General features: G+C 41.1%; 1 protein-coding gene across 1 annotated transcript in view; it reads left to right on the top strand.

The window, feature by feature from the left end:
• ezrb (ezrin b) overlaps positions 1–20,459 on the top strand; it is a 65,644-nt gene that overhangs the window by 19,048 nt on the left and 26,137 nt on the right. The window contains exons 4-7 of the mRNA XM_034161809.1: positions 3,671–3,766; positions 8,343–8,617; positions 8,981–9,064; positions 9,218–9,364. Coding sequence (XP_034017700.1) covers positions 3,671–3,766; positions 8,343–8,617; positions 8,981–9,064; positions 9,218–9,364 — 602 coding nt within the window. The remainder of the gene's footprint in view (positions 1–3,670; positions 3,767–8,342; positions 8,618–8,980; positions 9,065–9,217; positions 9,365–20,459) is intronic.

Genomic DNA, 20,459 nt, shown 5'->3' with positions numbered 1-20,459 from the left:
TGATCCACCCCGGGACATTTGTCATTTCCGCCCACCTTTGTTGCGGACGCTCAGCTTTTGTCTCCTCATTTCATGCGCAAATCCTCCTAAACGCCAGTGGGACAGGGCCCTAAGATGCATGTCGTTGGACATGGGAGGAAGCCGGAGCACCCGGAGGGAACCCATGCAAACACGGAGAGAACATGCAAACTCCACAGGTGGGAATCGATCCCATGACTTTCTTGCTGCGAGGCAACAGTGCGAACCACTAAGCCACTATGCTGCCCTCATTACATACAATATAATATAAAGTACATGGATTGATTTACTAAGAAAAATAAATCCCCTAAGTATTGGAATATTTGTAAAATCAATTTTTAAATTCCAGAATCAGTATAACTCAAATTAATTTACTTCATTTAAGGATTCTCTGTGGAAAGAAATTACCACTTTTACTTAGCAAAGGGTCCAAGTACTTGTTGTAGACTTAATCTGATCATTACCTGACATCTGTTTCAAGAAGATGTGAGTGAAATAATGGCAGACAGCCAAAGATTGCGTGGCTAAATCTGTAGGCAAATTTCACATGTGGAGGAATGTGTGGTGGTAGTACTACCAATGCAAGTGCCCATCCGGAGATAAGTGTGGAGTTAGTTACACAACCTGTCGCATCAGCAAGGTAACTGACCCTGTATGGGACATAAGGGAACAAATGTGGTGATTCTAAGAAAGCAAAATGCATCACAGAGCCATAAAAGTTTTTTTAATGCAGTACAGTTCTCCTGATGTGATGTACATTGTTTCAGTAAATATAAGTTATGATATATAGTCCCTACAAGTGTATTATTTGTTTTTTCCCATGTCCTGGTGTTAGAAAAACCTAACAAACTAGTGTGCGTTGCCTGTAGGGATCCAGGGGCTCTAGATTGGGTAGCGTTTATAAAATAGGTAGGTGACATTTTTCAAGGGTGGTAATAAATTATGCAAAGTTTCTATCATGATTTGAACTGAAAGTACAGGAAATTAAAACGAGAGTTTTGTGAGTAATTGTATTTTTTATTTGGCACATTTCATTGATGTCATGTTTTACAACTGGCAAGGTTGAGATATTTCCTTTGATCAGAGCTCATCTGGTTACCAGGGACTGATTAATGGTTATCAACGTCCATTGTTCACTTTTGTTACCTAATATTCCTAATTCCTCCAAAAATATTAGTCCTACTAACTTAACGTTTTTGCAGCGTTCATCCTTGACCCAAAATACATAAGGATATCAAATGGCAAATGTCAGCTCTCTCCAGTTTCTCCGTGATCGAAGTTACACGTACATAGAGGTCACATGGCTTTTAATATGTAGATTGCAATAAATTATAATATTATAATTTGTAAAATCACAATATATATCAGGATGGTATAAAATCACCAGACAAGTGCATCCTCACAGCCCTATAAAGTACAGGGTTTTATTTAAGTTGGTTCACTAGTTTTTTGGTTGACGTCCAGTAGTTCAGCTATGTTTTAAAAGGTTGGCAGAAATACCCAGTAAAATGCGTACTTCTCTGAGTGCCAAGGTTATATGAAGCTTCTGTACCTTCTTCACTGGGGAAAAACAGCCTGTCGTTTGGGTTTCTGTACAGTAGACCACTCTTCTCTCTGCCACTCACTCTGTGGACCCCAAAGCAAAGCCTCCATGAAAAGGCTGATTGTGTTCTGAGGCCATATTAGCTCCTTCACAGGTGAGAGTGAGTCTGAAGTGTTCTCTCGTTTCAGGCTTGTTTGTTACACTAAATACAATCCACCAGGAAAGTGCCTTGAATCAAAGCCACTTTTGTTTCCACTCCTCCTACAGGTTAGGCCGCGCTGTGTTCTCCGTCGGTCACAGCGGGAGGGAGTTAGATTTCTTTTTTTTAACCTTTACTGGAGCTTATCGTTTGGAATGGGTTTGGCCCCAGCACCAGTGTGTTGACTCAGACTTCACCCAGGCAACTTAGCACCCAACCTGCTGACTGGGTGGGGAGTTTGGCAGAGATGTATTGAAAAGGGCTGTGCACAATGTGTCACAGATCCATGTATACACACACACACACAGAAATGCATGGATTTATGTTATTTTGCACAGTGGTGTTGGAAAATTGCTCTGCCTCACTGACGGCCATAAAGCGCGTTGCTCTCAGAAGCCAATGGAAAATGGCTGCTCCACCTACAGCACAAGTGACTATTCCAGATCTGTAACAACTTTCATTTTTTTTTCCTCCTGCTTTAGCCGTACAGTCAAAAATCCTCTCCATGTTGCTGATCTGTAAGAATCCTTCTGTGGTTTGATCATATTAAATGTTGAAATTCAGCCTGGTTTCATCATGTGCCTTTTTAGATGTAATAATGAGACGTTTTGCTAGAAAGTAACAGTCCTGTTAACTTCTCTGTCATCGCTCCAGCCTTGTCTTTATGTTCCAGCATGCTGGAGTCACAGACAGGATGCGAGTCATGCAGCAGCACACCCTCATCATCATGCAGTATCACTCCCCCCTGACCAGTCAAACAATAGGACCTCTTTGTTTAAGACCAGCCCTAATCGTGCTCTTGGGCGCTGTGACCTATTGTAACTGATAGTCGAGAGAGCTGGGTTGAACTAAAGTCTGCAAAGCTAATTAGAAAACAAGCACGGAGCATTATTTGCTACTTTGAAAAGAAATGTTGAAAAACACAAAATGCTGGTTACTTGTAATTATGTGTAATAAATGTGTTGCTGCTTTTTTTCTTTTTCCACTTAAATGTCAAAGTGGCAAAACATTTCCATGATGACGATAGGACGGCCTCATTGCTCACAACGCAGTGTAAGCAATGAGGAGCATTGCCTTTTGGGCTTAGTGGTCTTATTGATTCAAGATGTACTTGTCAGAGAGGTTGTCAGTCATTGTTTTGAGCTGCTCTCCTTTACTGTTCTTTGTCACACAAGATGGGACTTATTTTGGACACACAATGCCTCTAAATGATGTGCTGTTAAAATGTGTTCTTATGGATTGGTTTTTGGAAGTTGTTTGGGACCAGAGCTGCTCCAAAAGACCAAGAAGACGCCCACATTTGACCTTATTTAGGTTATGTCGTCATCCATTGCAGAGCCACGCTGTTCCCAGTTCCAGCGTGGCTGGGAACCCTATTGTTTTCATATTGTTATTTATTTTTTCCCTTATTATTTCCCCCACTAAATGCAATACTAGACCATAGAAGCTGTGGAGATGACATTTTCAGAACTGATACAAAACTCTGCACCTAACTTGGACACAAAAAAATTTAAACATATCTGCCTACAGGAGGCACTATAACAGGCTATAACGATATAAAGTGGCATGCCTCATTATGCAGATGACACTCGGATTTTATGCTGTTGTGTGCTGGCAAGACAACCTAAAGAAAAGTGACACTGGACAAATGAACAGGCTTGTGAGGAAGGCAGGCAGCGTTAAACTTGGAGTGATGGCACCATCGTACGTGTGGATCTGTTGGTCAGGCCCACATCCCAACATTTGAAATGTAGGAAGTCACATGGGCCTCACCGGGACTTGGAAGATGGTCCACGTACATACCACAACCTGCAAATTTTATTCATCCAAACTGCCTGCTTTTGGTCATGTTCATCATGTAACTGTAAAATGCTGTGATTGCTAAAATAACATTTTTTTTCTCTGTACAGGTAGTGAAAACCATCGGGTTACGTGAGATTTGGTACTTTGGGCTGCAGTATATGGATGAAAAAGGATATCTCACCTGGCTAAAACTAGAGAAAAAGGTAAGACCCAGATACAGTAAGCACTTTTTGTTTTTACCTGTTTCTTTTAAAATTCAGTTTCTGTCTTTTGTGAATCAGAGGACAAACATGTCCAGTGTGTTGTAATATGCCATTACAAATGTAATTAGTTATTTAGAGTTCTGATTTTTACAGTTGAGTTAAATTTGGGTACCATAAGGCTAATTAAAAAAAATTTGTTTGTTGTGACATCTGGTCATGAAAAAAAGAAAAACATAGGCTTTTCATTTAAAAACGCAAAAATTGGGATATTTAATCTCAAAGTGAAAATAAATCTTTGCAATATGATCTAAATTACCCCCCCCCCCCCCCCCACACACACACACAAAAGGAAAACAAAAAACCCATCACCAAACTTTTATACTTTGTATAATTGAATAATTTGATCTCCACAGGTTATTGAATGACTTGGAAAGATGATGTTTGTACTTCAAGCGTCAGTCGAAAGATGAGAGCAGTGATTTTTATTATTATTATTTATTTTTTTTAATGTTTGTGGCATTGTAAGAGTACAGTACTCAGCCACGTCTTACATAAGTGGGTTCACCACACACACCGCACAATGAGGAGTGCATAACAGAAACTTGAAACTGAAGTGAACCCAAAAATAACTACTGTAATGTGCATCTTAAATAACTTGGGTTACATGCATGTTTTGCCAGTGAATACGCTTCACACAGCGGGGTAACAATTCTTAAATGAACCAGTATTCCCATGGATGTTTACTTTGTCCAACTTTCTAGCTAATATCCACCATTGTCTGTTTTGCTACATGGTGTTGTGTGGCATGGACATATGGGCATGGGACACTCTGATTGGATGATATTATGATGTACCTATAGAACGCTCACAGCACACCCCTGAATAATGTGGATTATTAATTCAGCCACCTTGCACCCAGTACTCAGGGTTGCACTCAGTATTTGCACTGTCAAGATGTTCATACATGCCAAAATAGATTTGCACCATACGTTTTTGACCATGCCCTATAGAGCCTCATAGGGCCCACATGGCTTCAAGTCTAGCTGGAGCTTTGTATGTTGTCCTCATGTATTCATGCTTTTCTGTGGATACTCTAGTTTCCTAAATTGATGTGTGAGAGTGAATAGTTCTCTATGGGCCTTATCTTGACAAGCTTTGGTGTGCTGTGTTTCTTGGATAAAGCGGATGCATTTGGGGCATGCCCAACTTCATTACTTAGAACACGCATAATCTGAATGCAAAATAGCGTGCAAAGAGGTTGGATTTATTGGCTTCATGGGTACGTTGTAGGTTTAACATGTGATAAACCAATCTGTGTCATCTTCATTCCCATTAACATCTGAAGTGTGGCATAGTCAAGTGAGAGTGCTTCTGGAGAGTTAATAAGTCTGGACGCAGCAAATCAAACCATGTGTGTGGACAGCAGGCACCAAAGGTCCCTGATGTAAAGCAGTAAGGTGAAGTTGCGTATTTTCTATTAGTATTTGATTTATTTCATTTAATTCTTGGACAGTTCAGTTTCGGTGTGTACAGAAGCAAAGAATATTTGCATTGTGAACCCAACTTGTGTAAGGTGCACTTGAGTATTGCGCCTTATAAACACCAAAACAACTCTGAACTCGATTTTCGACCGGATTTCTGATGGTCCTGTCTGTTTCCTCATGATGGCAATCCACTTTTCCTGCACCCGATCACACCTCCATTTTTGCCCATCACACTCATGGGCACGTAGGGATGGGAGCAGGGAACCGGTTACAAATTTTTCATTCCATTTGAACCTTATGCCTCAGACATGATCAGTTCTTCTTTTCAATGCCGCCATGTTTTTCTGACAATTTGGTGTTGCAGAAAATCATCTGTCATGATATCAGATGGTACATCATGATGCCAAGCATTCAGCAACAAGAAAAAGGGCCGCATTGGCACGGAAATCCTACGTAGAGCTACAAAAAACTGATCAGGACTTGATAAGGGAGTCAAAGAAGAATTGGACTAATAATCAGAATTGCTAATTGATAAAATCTCAATTACCATCGTTGTGGCTGTACAGATGAATGCAGTTCTACTCAATGCTAACACAATGTGTAGGAATGTACAGTAAGAAAAGGGCTAGCACTACACTGCTGCTTTGCTTTGGGTGGAAGATGTCCTGTGCTAGTCTGGCGTTCTGTTCACGATGTGCTATGCGCGTCAGTCACCCACTATATACTTCAGCACCCTCATGACCCCTATCAGAAGAGTTTTTGTACTTGAGTTTTTTTATTTAGTAATATTCCAGTGTCATTGTGCCACTAGCTACCTGCTGACCTATATGTTTGTCACATTCTTCTATGCTCACCTCACCCGTAGTCGTAATGTCTCAAGAATGTCCCAGCTATTGCAAAACATTTACACTTTTTTTTAAAGGACTGTGCCATCAGGGCTCAGTGTTTGAACTTCTGTCAATGAATAGTCATCATATTGCAGTATGGATATTTTGTTCTGTGGTCACTGTTTCACTTCCGCCACAGCAGCTAATTTTGGAGTCCTGTCTGCTTTGCTGTTTGTAATACTGGAAGCGTGTTATTCATTGACATGGTGAACCACAGTAACTGTCGACTTTCTTCTGTTGGTTCTCCTACCTGAACTCATCACTAATCACTCCTGAGTAATAGCAACAGTTAAACTCATCGGTCAGAGGTACATAGTCATGCCTGTAGACGGTAAGAATTCCAGATGCTCACAGCTGTGCTTCCTTTTCTGTGCCATTAAAAAACTATTTTCAAAAATAGTTTGAAAGCTTCCTAATCAAGAATGCCTACCTCCCTTTAAGCAAATGTGGTATTGATCACGATATGCATACATTTGGAAAGTGTCCTTCTACTTTAATGATAAACGAGGATAACTGGAGTGAGAGGAAAGCTTGTGCTTCAGCAGCAATAAAGTTCTCTGTGTGCTGACACTGCTCTACACAGCAGTTCATCAGCACAAAGCCATTTTCAACTGGAATATTCCCAACTTCATACAGCCTCATTCTCTCCATCATAACCACTCGGTTCCTGTTTTGAATATAGAGGAAGCGGCGCATTGTGTAAACACAGAGTTATTAAGCTGTATTTCTACCACATGCTAATGATAGATCCTCTCTTGTTGAGATTAGCAGAGCAATAAATTTATGTTACATGCTGTGAAATTAGTAAAAACAAACAAACAAAAAACAATCACAGTTCATTGTATAGTTGATATGCTAGGTCATGGGAAGTCTATTGAATGCCATTGACTCACTCAATCCAGCCATTAATCTATTAAAACTATTGTAACTGTAAAGTGACTTAGGGTACTTTCACACCTGAAAGTCCAGAAAAAGGTCCAAACCAAGGCTGATGTTTGTACATGTTAGGTTTGGTTTCACGTTGCAAAGTTGAATTTGCATTAAAGAACATTCATGACGTACTTATGTCTGGATATCGTCGTCTGTGTAAGCTACATCCGCCTTTACTTGGCAGTGATTGGTTTGTAGACGTGTGTGTCAAACATTGACTAGTTGCCAGTTTGACACCTAAAATTTGAATGGAGAACATCAATTAACACATTCTACTTATTGCACTATTATTGTTATGGTATTTTCACAAGGACCATGTGATGTCACTTGTCATAAAAAGTAAAAACTAAATTTCAACTTGTACCAGCTGCCGCAACAACAAGGACAGAATGGTTTTTTGTTTCCTCCTTAACAGCAGTGAGAGATGGACTTTTTAAGTGCAGAGAGTCACTCTGTGTTAATTAGGAAACATGAATAATTTGTGTGATATTACAGAGAAATTAAGCTGATAACCTCACAAAATGTTGAAATTAAATTTTGATCTCCCTCATATTCCAATTGGTACAAAAGTCTGACCATCCAGAAAGTGTTTTCACGCTACAAATGAACCGGCTTTCTTTATATCATGTGTTAGCTAGCCTGAACCTGCTTCTGAAAGTTCCCCCCATTATAACAGAGACTACGCAATAGGACCATGACTAATCTATCAAGCTTACTGAATGATAGCTAGCTACCAGGGCTACATTACACAGAACAAATCTGAGATGTTACCATAACTAGTTGAATAGACACACCTGACAGCACGCATGGCAAACCGTGTTAACACACCAAACTAAATGGGATATACAAAGCCAGCTAACGGCACCTTGAAAGCTACCTTGTTGCTAAACTAGCAAACCAGCTAACACAGCCATCGGTGCACAGAACCAGCTGACAAACTGTCCCTGAGGTCTATGTCATTGCTAAGCATTTAAAAAATGGTAAATGGACTGTATTTATATAGCACTTTTCCATCTGCACCAGACGCTCAAAGTGCTTTACAGTTATGCCTCACATTCACCCATTCACACTCACACACCGATGTCAGGGTGCTCCCATGCAAGGCACTCACTACACTAGGAGAAACTCGGGGATTAAGGACCTTGCCCAAGGGCCCTTAGTGATTTTCCATTCAGGCTGGGTTTTGAACTGAGGATCCTCTGGTCTGTAGCCCAACGCTTAACCACTAGACCATCACCTCCACCTAACTGTTAAACTGTTGTAATTCCTCCTAAGGTGTCTTCTCAAGATGTGAAGAAGGAAAACCCACTACAGTTTAAGTTCCGTGCGAAGTTCTTCCCAGAGGACGTGGGTGAAGAGCTGATTCAGGAAGTCACCCAGAAGCTGTTCTTCCTTCAAGTGAAGGAGAGTGTTTTGAATGATGAGATTTACTGTCCACCAGAGACTGCTGTGCTGCTGGCCTCCTACTCTGTCCAGGCTAAGTATGGGGACTTCAGCAAAGACACCCACTCGTCTGGATACCTCACTTCTGACAACCTGCTGCCTCAGAGGTGAGATGTGACATTACTTTAAATTAAAAACCAGAAAAACTAAACAAACCAACATTTCAGAGCAAAATATTGAGGAATTTTCTACTCAAAATGAGCTGGTATTAGTCGTGTTGCAAAGTTAAATTTAGTAGTTGCACCAGCAATGACAGAATGGTCCACAGAAGCTCTGTTGATTCCTGTTATTGTTCTGAACATTTTAAGTCCGACAACCCCAAGTTTTGGCCCAGTGGGCTGCCGGGGCTATATAATTGGAGGGGAAACTCTGATGTTGTTCACAAAGACACAAGAGACATTATTTAACATGAGAGTTTTTGACTTTGTCTGGTAATCCAGTGTTTCAAAATTTCTTTTCCATTTGTGTAGAGTCCTGGGGCAGCACAACTTAACCAGGGAACAGTGGGAGGAGAGGATTCAGGTGTGGCACGAGGAGCATCACGGCATGCTGAAGTGAGCGTGTTTTTCATACAGACTGTTAATGTCACACTTTGAATAACGGAAGGGTGATTTAATTTATAAAAGTTTATCTTGCATTCTATTGTATTGGTAACTATTGATCAGATTGATTTGAAACCTGCTTCTGAACTCTGGTCGTTCTTGCAGGGAGGACGCAATGATGGAGTACTTGAAGATTGCGCAAGACTTGGAAATGTATGGAGTCAACTATTTTGATATCAAGAACAAAAAGGGAACAGAGCTGCGGCTTGGAGTGGACGCACTGGGGCTCAACATTTATGAGAAAAATGACAAGTAAGCACTGTGTTTTGGCAGACGTTTGAAGTAGACAGGGCAGGTCCAGTCGGTGCTGAGTCAAAGATGGAGACAAACTGGCTGGACCTGGTTCACGGCAGCAGTCTGTAGTCCAATTTCTGAGTAGCGAGAGTGACGGGAATAATTAGGGTGAATCATACAGAGCATGTACTCCTGCTGATGGCATCTGTACATCTTTGTGACGTTATAAGGGCAGGAACATGTGTCACAGTGTTAAGGAAATGAATAAAAGTTCAAATGTGCTCAGTTTTTGCTTGAGCCAAGTATTTGCCATAAAGTTGTGCTGACTGATACAACACACTTCATCTACATTGTCATAGTCCACTCAGCTGTAAACAGGTACCAGGTTGCGTGAGAGAAGCAACATGAATCAGACTGGTGTCATGTTCAGGGGGAGTTGTAGACCCTCATCCACTCAACCTACTGAATCCAGAGATCTGCACTAGCACCAGTGGGCCTATGTAGGATTTGTACAAGCACCATACTTCCTGGAATTCCATCAACATCTTTTCTGAGTCCTTATGTGGTGACCCCATGTGAAAACTGGAAAAGCCAGAAGTCGTCCCTGACATGAGATTGGTGGCCTAAAGCTCACTCCATCTGGGCCCAGTTTCAATAAGCAGTCTAATCTTTCAGTCTACTAAACTTTTTTTAGTCGACTACAGTTAGTCGCCCAACATTATTCCTCTAATCACCATTTCACATCAACGGTTAAACTTGTAGATTAGCTGACCTACCTTAGTCAACAGTTTTCACCGGCATAATGGCCTCACACGTGCCATTGCCAAGAGACTGCTCCAATGCGCAACAGTTTTCGTTACTTCCAGTTTGGTTGTTGTCATGAACAATCCAGCCTTTGTTTCGTTAACTGGCTTTATTAACATTTACGGACCCATACAAACTCCAGAATGACGTACTTAGCTCTTAGCCTAGCAGTTTCACTCTTCAGTTTCTTCTTCTACACTTCTGTCAAGCCTTTTTGTCCACACAACATTGCTCAGTGTAACAGCGACGCCCGGTGGCTCGTGTGAGAACTGTCACAAACACATGACGGTCGTCTGCTGCAACCACGGCCAGAAGCAGAGGAAGCTCTCTGTTTGGAGGGATATGACCAATGTAGGGGTGCTCTTGAGTCTTCCATGAAGGGGTGGTACATGGTAGCTGCCATTTTTGAGGTAAGACACTGAGGATTTGTCGACTAAAGTAAGATTAGCCTTCTCTGTACCAGGCTGAAAACCTTAGTCGGGTAATGTAAAATTTTAGCCGACTAAGTGCTATGTGCAACAACTAACGTCAAAAAATGAGTCAACTAAGTGAGTTTATTCGACTAAACAAGATTAGACTGCTTTATGAAACCGGGCTCTGATCTGCTTTTCATTCCTGCCGACCACATCAGTAGGTGGTTCCACCAATGCTCGTTGCCCATCATGGAACAAATTTGGGGCCTCTGAAGTTTTATGTACATACTCACTTATGTGTAATTAGACATTTATCTTAATATGGCAGCAAAGAAATAAATAAATGAACAATCACAGAAGTTGTATGTGAACACATCGTCTCATTAAACTGAAAAATGCATGTGACCGTTTGCTTGTAGTTGAAGTAAAATGCATGCTGGGCAGCAGCGGGGATGATTCCTTTCCCTCGTAGGTTTCTTCTTTTGTATTGTGGCTCTGACCACACAGCTGTAGTACAGTTGTGAACGTACTGGGTCAGAGCCGTGTTAGACGTTAATAAATACCTATATCTCCTGTTTGTTCCCAGACAGCATGACAGAAAAGAAGTAAATGTTTGTCTTTTTTGGCATCGTTGTGTTAGTTTTCCTTTAACGCTTGCACTTTAAAGGATTGTGGATAAATATTATCAGCAACCAGCTCACCTTTTAGGAAGCTAGCTTTGCTTGTGATTATCACTGTGATGATTGTGTCAAACTGTTAGGAAAACTTAAATAAACACTAAACGTGGGCTGTCAGTTCTGAGGTCTGCTGTTGCTGGTGGGTGAAAACACTTTCTGACCTCCTCTGTGGGGTTACTGGAGTGACGTCCGGTGTGTCAGAGTACCGAGTCGCTTCTCTTTCAGTCACTCACCCTTTGGTGGAAAATTGCCAGCAGTATTCCACACTGACCACCCGGCTTCTGATTGTTGGTGTTCAATACCAGACTTGAACTCTGCCTGTTTTAGACCATTTGAAGGCGGGTTCAGGTTTAGCTACTCCCTTCCTCCATGAGGGCTCTGATCCTTTACTGGGCTGGATTTCTTTTAAAATTATTAATTTACTGCCCTCTTGTCAAGTTTTATCTTCTACACCCTTGTTGTAAATTAACTACTACTAAAATAACTGACCCTTAAAGTTGTCGACTCACAGCGTCCGTGCTACAGGGATCTACAAAGGACTGCTTCTTTTCCACAGTGTCCTCTGCTGTAACCATGACTACACAAACTGGTTTTTCAAGCTGTGCCACACTTAAGAATGTGAGCCGAACTTACTTCCAGCACTGTCTCACCCAGTGAGGGCAGCAGCTCAGCCAAAGCACAGTTTGGGGTCGGCTTTCCTCCTCCAGATTTGCTGCAGTGTGTTTTGTTTCATGCAGTGGATTTTCGAGAGATTGTTTTGATCAATCATATTCATCCATGAATCCACATTTAAGCATTATTAATAACTAAGGCTGTCTGTCAGGTGAATCACATTAACTATGTGCTTTGTGACAACGTGTCTGTCACAGGTGGATTTGGGTACTTCAAACTGCAGAGTAGATCAAGCCAGACAGGAAGCCAACATACAAAGAGCAAAGCGAATCTGGCCAGTTTTCAAAATAAAAGCACCCCGTGTGGCCTACAGCTCTAGTTACACATCAGTCATACTAACAGTGACATTAAACATGATTAAAACATACAAAAAAAGAAGCCATTGTCATTAGATGGATTACACTATCTAACAAATTTTTATTTTTGTTTTGTTCCTGGGTACACAGTGTGTTTTCCTAACCTGTTATGCCTTACATAAATAGAAAATAGCTGTTATTCCACAGAAACTGTGGTTCTGTGATCAGGACAATGATATTTTGAAATTTTCTGTTTTCAAGAATTTTCTCGATTCGCCTTCACTACTACTGAGTAGTCTTCTAGAATATTCTTTAACTGCTAGAACTGTCCAGAATTTTCTAGAAGTTTCCAGAATTATCTAGAAATTTCAAGAAACTTTTAGAACTTTCTAGAATGTTAAAAAAATAAAATCAAAGTTTGTCCTGAATGTAGTCATTTTTCCATAGACTTTAGACATAAGCAGTTGAAATATAACACTTAGAAGCCAGGAACAAAAATTGTGTTATACGCCCATAGTCTAAGCACAGAATTCACAGAAGAATGTCCAAATCAAAAACACAGTAAACAAATGATCCACTCTGAAAGGCTGCCCGAATGGTTGCGAATGTTATCTAAGGAGGGTGGTACCATCAGAGAGGTGCTGTGCTAGCGCTTAGCTTGCTGCTAAGTGCTTTGTGTTGAGGCGATATTTCAGGCTTGTAAAACTGTAGTAGTAGGAAAACTTCTTTGTGCAGCTATTGCACGGAATAGTGTTCCTATAAACACTTCCATCTGGATATCTTTTAAATGTAAAGTTCCGGTTCACAAGGCCAAAGGCATCACGGACACAGGATCAATTAAATTAAAGCATTATTTAATTTGCTGCTTTATTTCAACAGTCAGACTAATACCTTTGTTTTGACTGTTGAATGATTTCTTATATTTATTCTATACCTATGTTTTATTGCCTACTTCATTTATCGGGGGTATTGTAGGAATCACCCTGTCCGTCCTTCCTCGTGTCCATGAATCAAACTTTTGTGGGGGTGGGTGGAGTTGGTTGTGTTTTAACACACATTTGTCACTTACTTGTACAGAAGTTGCCCAGTTTGTCAATTCAGATATAATAATATTTAATGCATGCAAGCAACTGGTTAGACAGAGCTTCTTGACAGATCTGTAGTTTTGCCAACGATTGATAATACCATTATTGTTGTCAATTTCTTTGATTAATTGTCTTTAATACTGTAACTGTACTTTGGCAACATATTTAAAGATCGTGCTCCTTAATCCTACTCAATGAATGAATGAATGATCGCACACAGGTCTGAAAGCCCCGCTGAGAGAAATACACTCAACAAAAATATAAACGCAACACTTTTGGTTTTGCTGTGCGAAGTTGCTGGATATTGGCAGGAACTGGTACACGCTGTCGTATACGCCGGTCTAGAGCATCCCAAACATGCTCAATGGGTGACATGTCCGGTGAGCATGCCGGCCATGCAAGAACTGGGACATTTTCAGCTTCCAAGAATTGTGTACAGATCCTTGCAACATGGGGCCGTGCATTATCCTGCTGCAACATGAGGTGATGTTCTTGGATGTATGGCACAACAATGGACCTCATGATCTCGTCGCGGTATCTCTGTGCATTCAAAATGCCATCAATAAAATGCACCTGTGTTCTTCGTCCATAACAGACGCCTGCCCATACCATAACCCCACCGCCACCATGGGCCACTCGATCCACAACATTGACATCAGAAAACCTCTCACCCACACGACGCCACACACGCTGTCTGCCATCTGCCCTGAACAGTGTGAACCGGGATTCATCCGTAAAGAGAACACATCTCCAACGTGCCAAACGCCAGCGAATGTGAGCATTTGCCCACTCAAGTCGGTTACGACGACGAACTGGAGTCAGGTCGAGACCCCGATGAGGACGACGAGCATGCAGATGAGCTTCCCTGAGACGGTTTCTGACAGTTTGTGCAGAAATTCTTTGGTTATGCAAACCGATTGTTTCAGCAGCTGTCCGAGTGGCTGGTCTCAGACGATCTTGGAGGTGAACATGCTGGATGTGGAGGTCCTGGGCTGGTGTGGTTACACGTGGTCTGCGGTTGTGAGGCTGGTTGGATGTACTGCCAAATTCTCCGAAACGCCTTTGGAGACGGCTTATGGTAGAGAAATGAACATTCAATACACGAGCAACAGCTCTGGTTGACATTCCTGCTGTCAGCATGCCAATTGCACACTCCCTCAAATCTTGCAACATCTGTGGCATTGTGCTGTGTGATAAAACTGCACCTTTCAGAGTGGCCTTTTATTGTGGGCAGTCTAAGGCACACCTGTGCACTAATCATGGTGTCTAATCAGCATCTTGATATGGCACACCTGTGAGGTGGGATGGATTATCTCAGCAAAGGAGAAGTGCTTACTATCACAGATTTAGACTTGTTTGTGAACAATATTTGAGGGAAATGGTGATATTGTGTATGTGGAAAAAGTTTTAGATCTTTGAGTTCATCTCATACAAAATGGGAGCAAAACCAAAAGTGTTGCGTTTATATTTTTGTTGAGTGTACTAAATGGCTAAGATAAATGTCACATGCTTGTGGCATTTAGAAAATAATGTATCAGAAACTGTAAGTGAGTGAAATTCTAGTTCAGCCAGTAAGATTGCAGAGCAGAGTTTCGCTGGGAGGTGGATGGCTGCCTTACGAGATTACAACACTGTTGGCTTGTCAGTGTTTACAGTGCTGTGTTGTACTGTGCTGAATGAGACTGGCACTGACTCAAATAGTCTGGCACAATGGAAGAGTGAGCCACACCCCAAATCCGTTTGTTGGACTTTAACAGTAGACACAGAGGGCTACGATCACCATCAGGTATATTTATTTAAAGCTCTGACATGAAGCAGGGTCATGCCATCGTGACAGAGCACAGAGAACCCACAAAGTTCTACCAAGAGAGCCAACCACCAGTAGAGGCTTGCCTCTACTGGTGGTTGGCTCTCACTGCGGTATTGTATCACTTCCTGTTCCGGAGGACAGCGGCGTTTTGCTGTATCTGTTAGCTGTTTAATCTGCACAGTTAGATTGATCTAGATAACGATTTGTTTCACAGTGTAATCTTCACGTGCCTTAACTGAAGCACTCCCTCTGCTGAATCACCTCTAAATTATTTACACATTATTCACTGTGTTTTTAGGAATCTGCTAGCTTAGCGCAGCTACTAGCTCTTAGCCGCCATGCCTCTTTAGCATGGCGGCTTCTCCTGTCTCTGCTGCACTTTTCTGCTCTGGGTGTGAAATGTTTAGTTATTCCTCGGCCTCCTTTAGCAGTAATGGTACTTGTAGTAAGTGTAGCTTATTCGTAGCTTTGGAGGCCAGGCTGGGCGAATTGGAGACTCGGCTCTGCACCGTGGAAAATTCTACAGCTAGCCAGGCCCCTGTAGTCGGTGCGAACCAAGGTAGCTTAGCCACCGTTAGTTCCCTTCCAGCAGATCCCGAGCAGCCGGGAAAGCAGGCCGACTGGGTGACTGTGAGGAGGACGCATAGCCCTAAACAGAAGCCCCGTGTACACCGCCAACCCGTTCACATTTCTAACTGTTTTTCCCCACTCGGCGACACACCCACCGAGGATCAAACTCTGGTTATTGGCGACTCTGTTTTGAGAAATGTGAAGTTAGCGACACCAGCAACCATAGTCAGTTGTCTTCCGGGGGCCAGAGCAGGCGACATTGAAGGAAATTTGAAACTGCTGGCTTAGGCTAAGCGTAAATTGTAAAAGATTGTAATTCACGTCGGCAGTAATGACACCCGGTTACGCCAATCGGAGGTCACTAAAATTAACATTGAATCGGTGCGTAACTTTGCAAAAACAATGTCGGACTCTGTAGTTTTCTCTGGGCCCCTCCCCAATCGGACCGTGAGTGACATGTTTAGCCGCATGTTCTCCCTGAATTGCTGGCTGTCTGAGTGGTGTCCAAAAAATGAGGAGGGCTTCATAGATAATTGGCAAAGCTTCTGGGGAAAACCTGGTCTTGTTAGGAGAGACGGCATCCATCCCACTTTGGATGGAGCAGCTCTCATTTCTAGAAATCTGGCCAATTTTCTTAAATCCTCCAAACCGTGACTATCCAGGGTTGGGACCAGGAAGCATAGTTGTAATCTTACACACCTCTCTGCAGCTTCTCTCCCCCTGCCATCCCCTCATTACCCTATCCCCGTAGAGACGGTGCCTGCTCCCAGACCACCAGTAACCAGCAAAAATCTATTTAAGCATAAAAATTCAAAAAGAAAAAATAATATAGCACCTTCAACTGCACCACAGACTAAAACAGTTAAATGTGGTCTATTAAACATTAGATCTCTCTCTTCTAAGTCCCTGTTAGTAAATGATATAATAATTGATCAACATATTGATTTATTCTGCCTTACAGAAACCTGGTTACAGCAGGATGAATATGTTAGTTTAAATGAGTCAACACCCCCAAGTCACACTAACTGCCAGAACGCTCGTAGCCGGGCCGAGGCGGAGGATTGGCAGCAATCTTCCATTCCAGCTTATTAATTAATCCAAAACCCAGACAGAGCTTTAATTCATTTGAAAGCTTGACTCTTAGTCTTGTCCATCCAAATTGGAAGTCCCAAAAACCAGTTTTATTTGTTATTATCTATCGTCCACCTGGTCGTTACTGTGAGTTTCTCTGTGAATTTTCAGACCTTTTGTCTGTCTTAGTGCTTAGCTCAGGTAAGATAATTATAGTGGGCGATTTTAACATCCACACAGATGCTGAGAATGACAGCCTCAACACTGCATTTAATCTATTATTAGACTCAGTTGGCTTTGCTCAAAATGTAAATGAGTCCACCCACCACTTTAATCATATCTTAGATCTTGTTCTGACTTATGGTATGGAAATTGAAGAGTTAACAGTATTCCCTGAAAACTCCCTTCTGTCTGATCATTTCTTAATAACATTTACATTTACTCTGATGGACTACCCAGCAGTGGGGAATAAGTTTGATTACACTAGAAGTCTTTCAGAAAGCGCTGTAACTAGGTTTAAGGATATGATTCCTTCTTTATGTTCTCTAATGCCATATACCAACACAGTGCAGAGTAGCTACCTAAACTCTGTGAGTGAGATAGAGTATCTCGTCAATAGTTTTACATCCTCATTGAAGACAACTTTGGATGCTGTAGCTAATCTGAAAAAGAGAGCCTTAAATCAGAAGTGCCTGACTCCGTGGTATAACTCGCAAACTCGCAGCTTAAAGCAGATAACCCGTAAGTTGGAGAGGAAATGGCATCTCACTAATTTAGAAGATCTTCACTTAGCCTGGAAAAAGAGTCTGTTGCTCGATAAAAAAAAGCCCTCTAAAGCTAGGACATCTTTCTACTCATCACTAATTGAAGAAAATAAGAACAACCCCAGGTTTCTTTTCAGCACTGTAGCCAGGCTGACAAAGAGTCAGAGCTCTATTGAGCCGAGTATTCCTTTAACTTTAACTAGTAATGACTTCATGACTTTCTTTGCTAATAAAATTCTAACTATTAGAGAAAAAATTACTTATAACCATCCGAAAGACATATCGTTATCTTTGGCTGCTTTCAGTGATGCCGGTATTTGGTTAGACTCTTTCTCTCCGATTGTTCTGTCTGAGTTATTTTCATTAGTTACTTCCTCCAAACCATCAACATGTCTATTAGACCCAATTCCTACCAGGCTGCTGAAGGAAGCCCTACCATTAATTAATGCTTTGATCTTAAATATGATCAATCTATCTTTATTAGTTGGCTATGTACCACAGGCTTTTAAGGTGGCAGTAATTAAACCATTACTTAAAAAGCCATCACTTGACCCAGCTATCTTAGCTAATTATAGGCCAATCTCCAACCTTCCTTTTCTCTCAAAAATTCTTGAAAGGGTAGTTGTCAAACAGCTAACTGATCATCTGCAGAGGAATGGTCTATTTGAAGAGTTTCAGTCAGGTTTTAGAATCCATCATAGTACAGAAACGGCATTAGTGAAGGTTACAAATGATCTTCTTATGGCCTCAGTGGACTCATCTCTGTGCTTGTTCTGTTAGACCTCAGTGCTGCTTTTGATACTGTTGACCATAAAATTTTATTACAGAGATTAGAGCATGCCATAGGTATTAAAGGCACTGCGCTGCGGTGGTTTGAATCATATTTATCTAATAGATTACAATTTGTTCATGTAAATGGGGAATCTTCTTCACAGACTAAGGTTAATTATGGAGTTCCACAAGGTTCTGTGCTAGGACCAATTTTATTCACTTTATACATGTTTCCCTTAGGCAGTATTATTAGACAGCATTGCTTAAATTTTCATTGTTACGCAGCTGATACCCAGGTTTATCTATCCATGAAGCCAGAGGACACACACCAATTAGCTAAACTGCAGGATTGTCTTACAGACATAAAGACATGGATGACCTCTAATTTCCTGCTTTTAAACTCAGATAAAACTGAAGTTATTGTACTTGGCCCCACAAATCTTAGAAACATGGTGTCTAACCAGATCCTTACTCTGGATGGCATTACCCTGACCTCTAGTAATACTGTGAGAAATCTTGGAGTCATTTTTGATCAGGATATGTCATTCAGTGCGCATATTAAACAAATATGTAAGACTGCTTTTTTGCATTTGCGCAATATCTCTAAAATTAGAAAGGTCTTGTCTCAGAGTGATGCTGAAAAACTAATTCATGCATTTATTTCCTCTAGGCTGGACTATTGTAATTCGGATCCCAATTCGGATTAGGGAGACGGACACCCTCTCTACTTTTAAGATTAGGCTTAAAACTTTCCTTTTTGTTAAAGCTTATAGTTAGGGCTGGATCAGGTGACCCTGAACCATCCCTTAGTTATGCTGCTATAGACTTAGACTGCTGGGGGGTTCCCATGATGCACTGAGTGTTTCTTTCTCTTTTTGCTCTGTATGCACCACTCTGCATTTAATCATTAGTGATTGATCTCTGCTCTCTTCCACAGCATGTCTTTTTTCCTGGTTCTCTCCCTCAGCCCCAACCAGTTCCAGCAGAAGACTGCCCCTCCCTGAGCCTGGTTCTGCTGGAGGTTTCTTCCTGTTAAAAGGGAGTTTTTCCTTCCCACTGTCGCCAAGTGCTTGCTCACAGGGGGTCGTTTTGACCGTTGGGGTTTTTCCGTAATTATTGTATGGCCTTGCCTTACAATATAAAGCGCCTTGGGGCAACTGTTTGTTGTGATTTGGCGCTATATAAATAAAATTGATTTGATTTGATGTTTGACACACAAGTTTTTGCAACCTTAGTTACATTAAGACATTAGTAATCCAGCCTTTGAGTGCTCGACTCATCTGTGAGAAAATTGTCATTAAAGGGAATAATTGGGTGTCAATGGTTACCACCATTAAAGCTCTCTAAACTGCTTTTAATGACCATTAAGTTGCATGATGACTGCATAAAATCTATCCTACTATCATACATTATAGCAGAATCTGAAGACTATAGATGATGATCTGAAATGCTACTTTTTTCTTTTTCTTTTTTTTGCAGTAATAATATGAAAAATAGTGAACATCATTGAAAGATGCAATCGAATATTGGATTTGAACACAGCATTTCTATTAAAGCAGCATGCTTTAGCTATGACTGTTTAACTGTTAGCGATAATGTAAAATCACATTATTCCTGTTTACCTGATATAAAACCAGGTGTCTTTCACTTAAATATTCCATCTCTCTCTGTCTTTGGTTTATATGTTTGGGGTACCCTGAATCCACAGGCTGACACAGTTTCAAAGTGAAAAATGCTGCAAAAGCAACATCAAAGTTCTTGTTAACACTGATTGCATGCAAAGCTCAAAAATGTGTTCAAACTTGTCTGACACTGTGCACAAATTTCAAATAGTCTTCACTGGGTTATATACTAAATAAGTAGAAAAGATGGTGACTCTTCCAGCTGGAACAACATAACATAATATAGATAATGTTTTCAGTTGTTTGTAGGATGATTTAACATAATTATTTAATTTTTGTGCACTTTTGTACTTTTTAATAAGTAGCGATGGCGCTTACTGGAAGAAATATAACATTTAACACTGGGACATTGATGTTAGCATATCTTGCAGGTAGCATTATGTATAGCTTAGCAATGGATATTTGGTAACTTTTTCACTTGCAAAAAAAAAACAAGTGCCCAGGTTGTTTAAACTTGGTCAGTCAATAATCCAGACGGGTGTGGCTGTCAATGCCGCC

Source organism: Thalassophryne amazonica, chromosome 21 (genome assembly GCF_902500255.1).
Source record: "Thalassophryne amazonica chromosome 21, fThaAma1.1, whole genome shotgun sequence".
NCBI classification, from domain to species: domain Eukaryota; kingdom Metazoa; phylum Chordata; class Actinopteri; order Batrachoidiformes; family Batrachoididae; genus Thalassophryne; species Thalassophryne amazonica.
The sequence above is the reverse complement of the archived record's forward strand: the minus strand, read 5'-3'. Positions and strand labels throughout refer to the sequence as shown.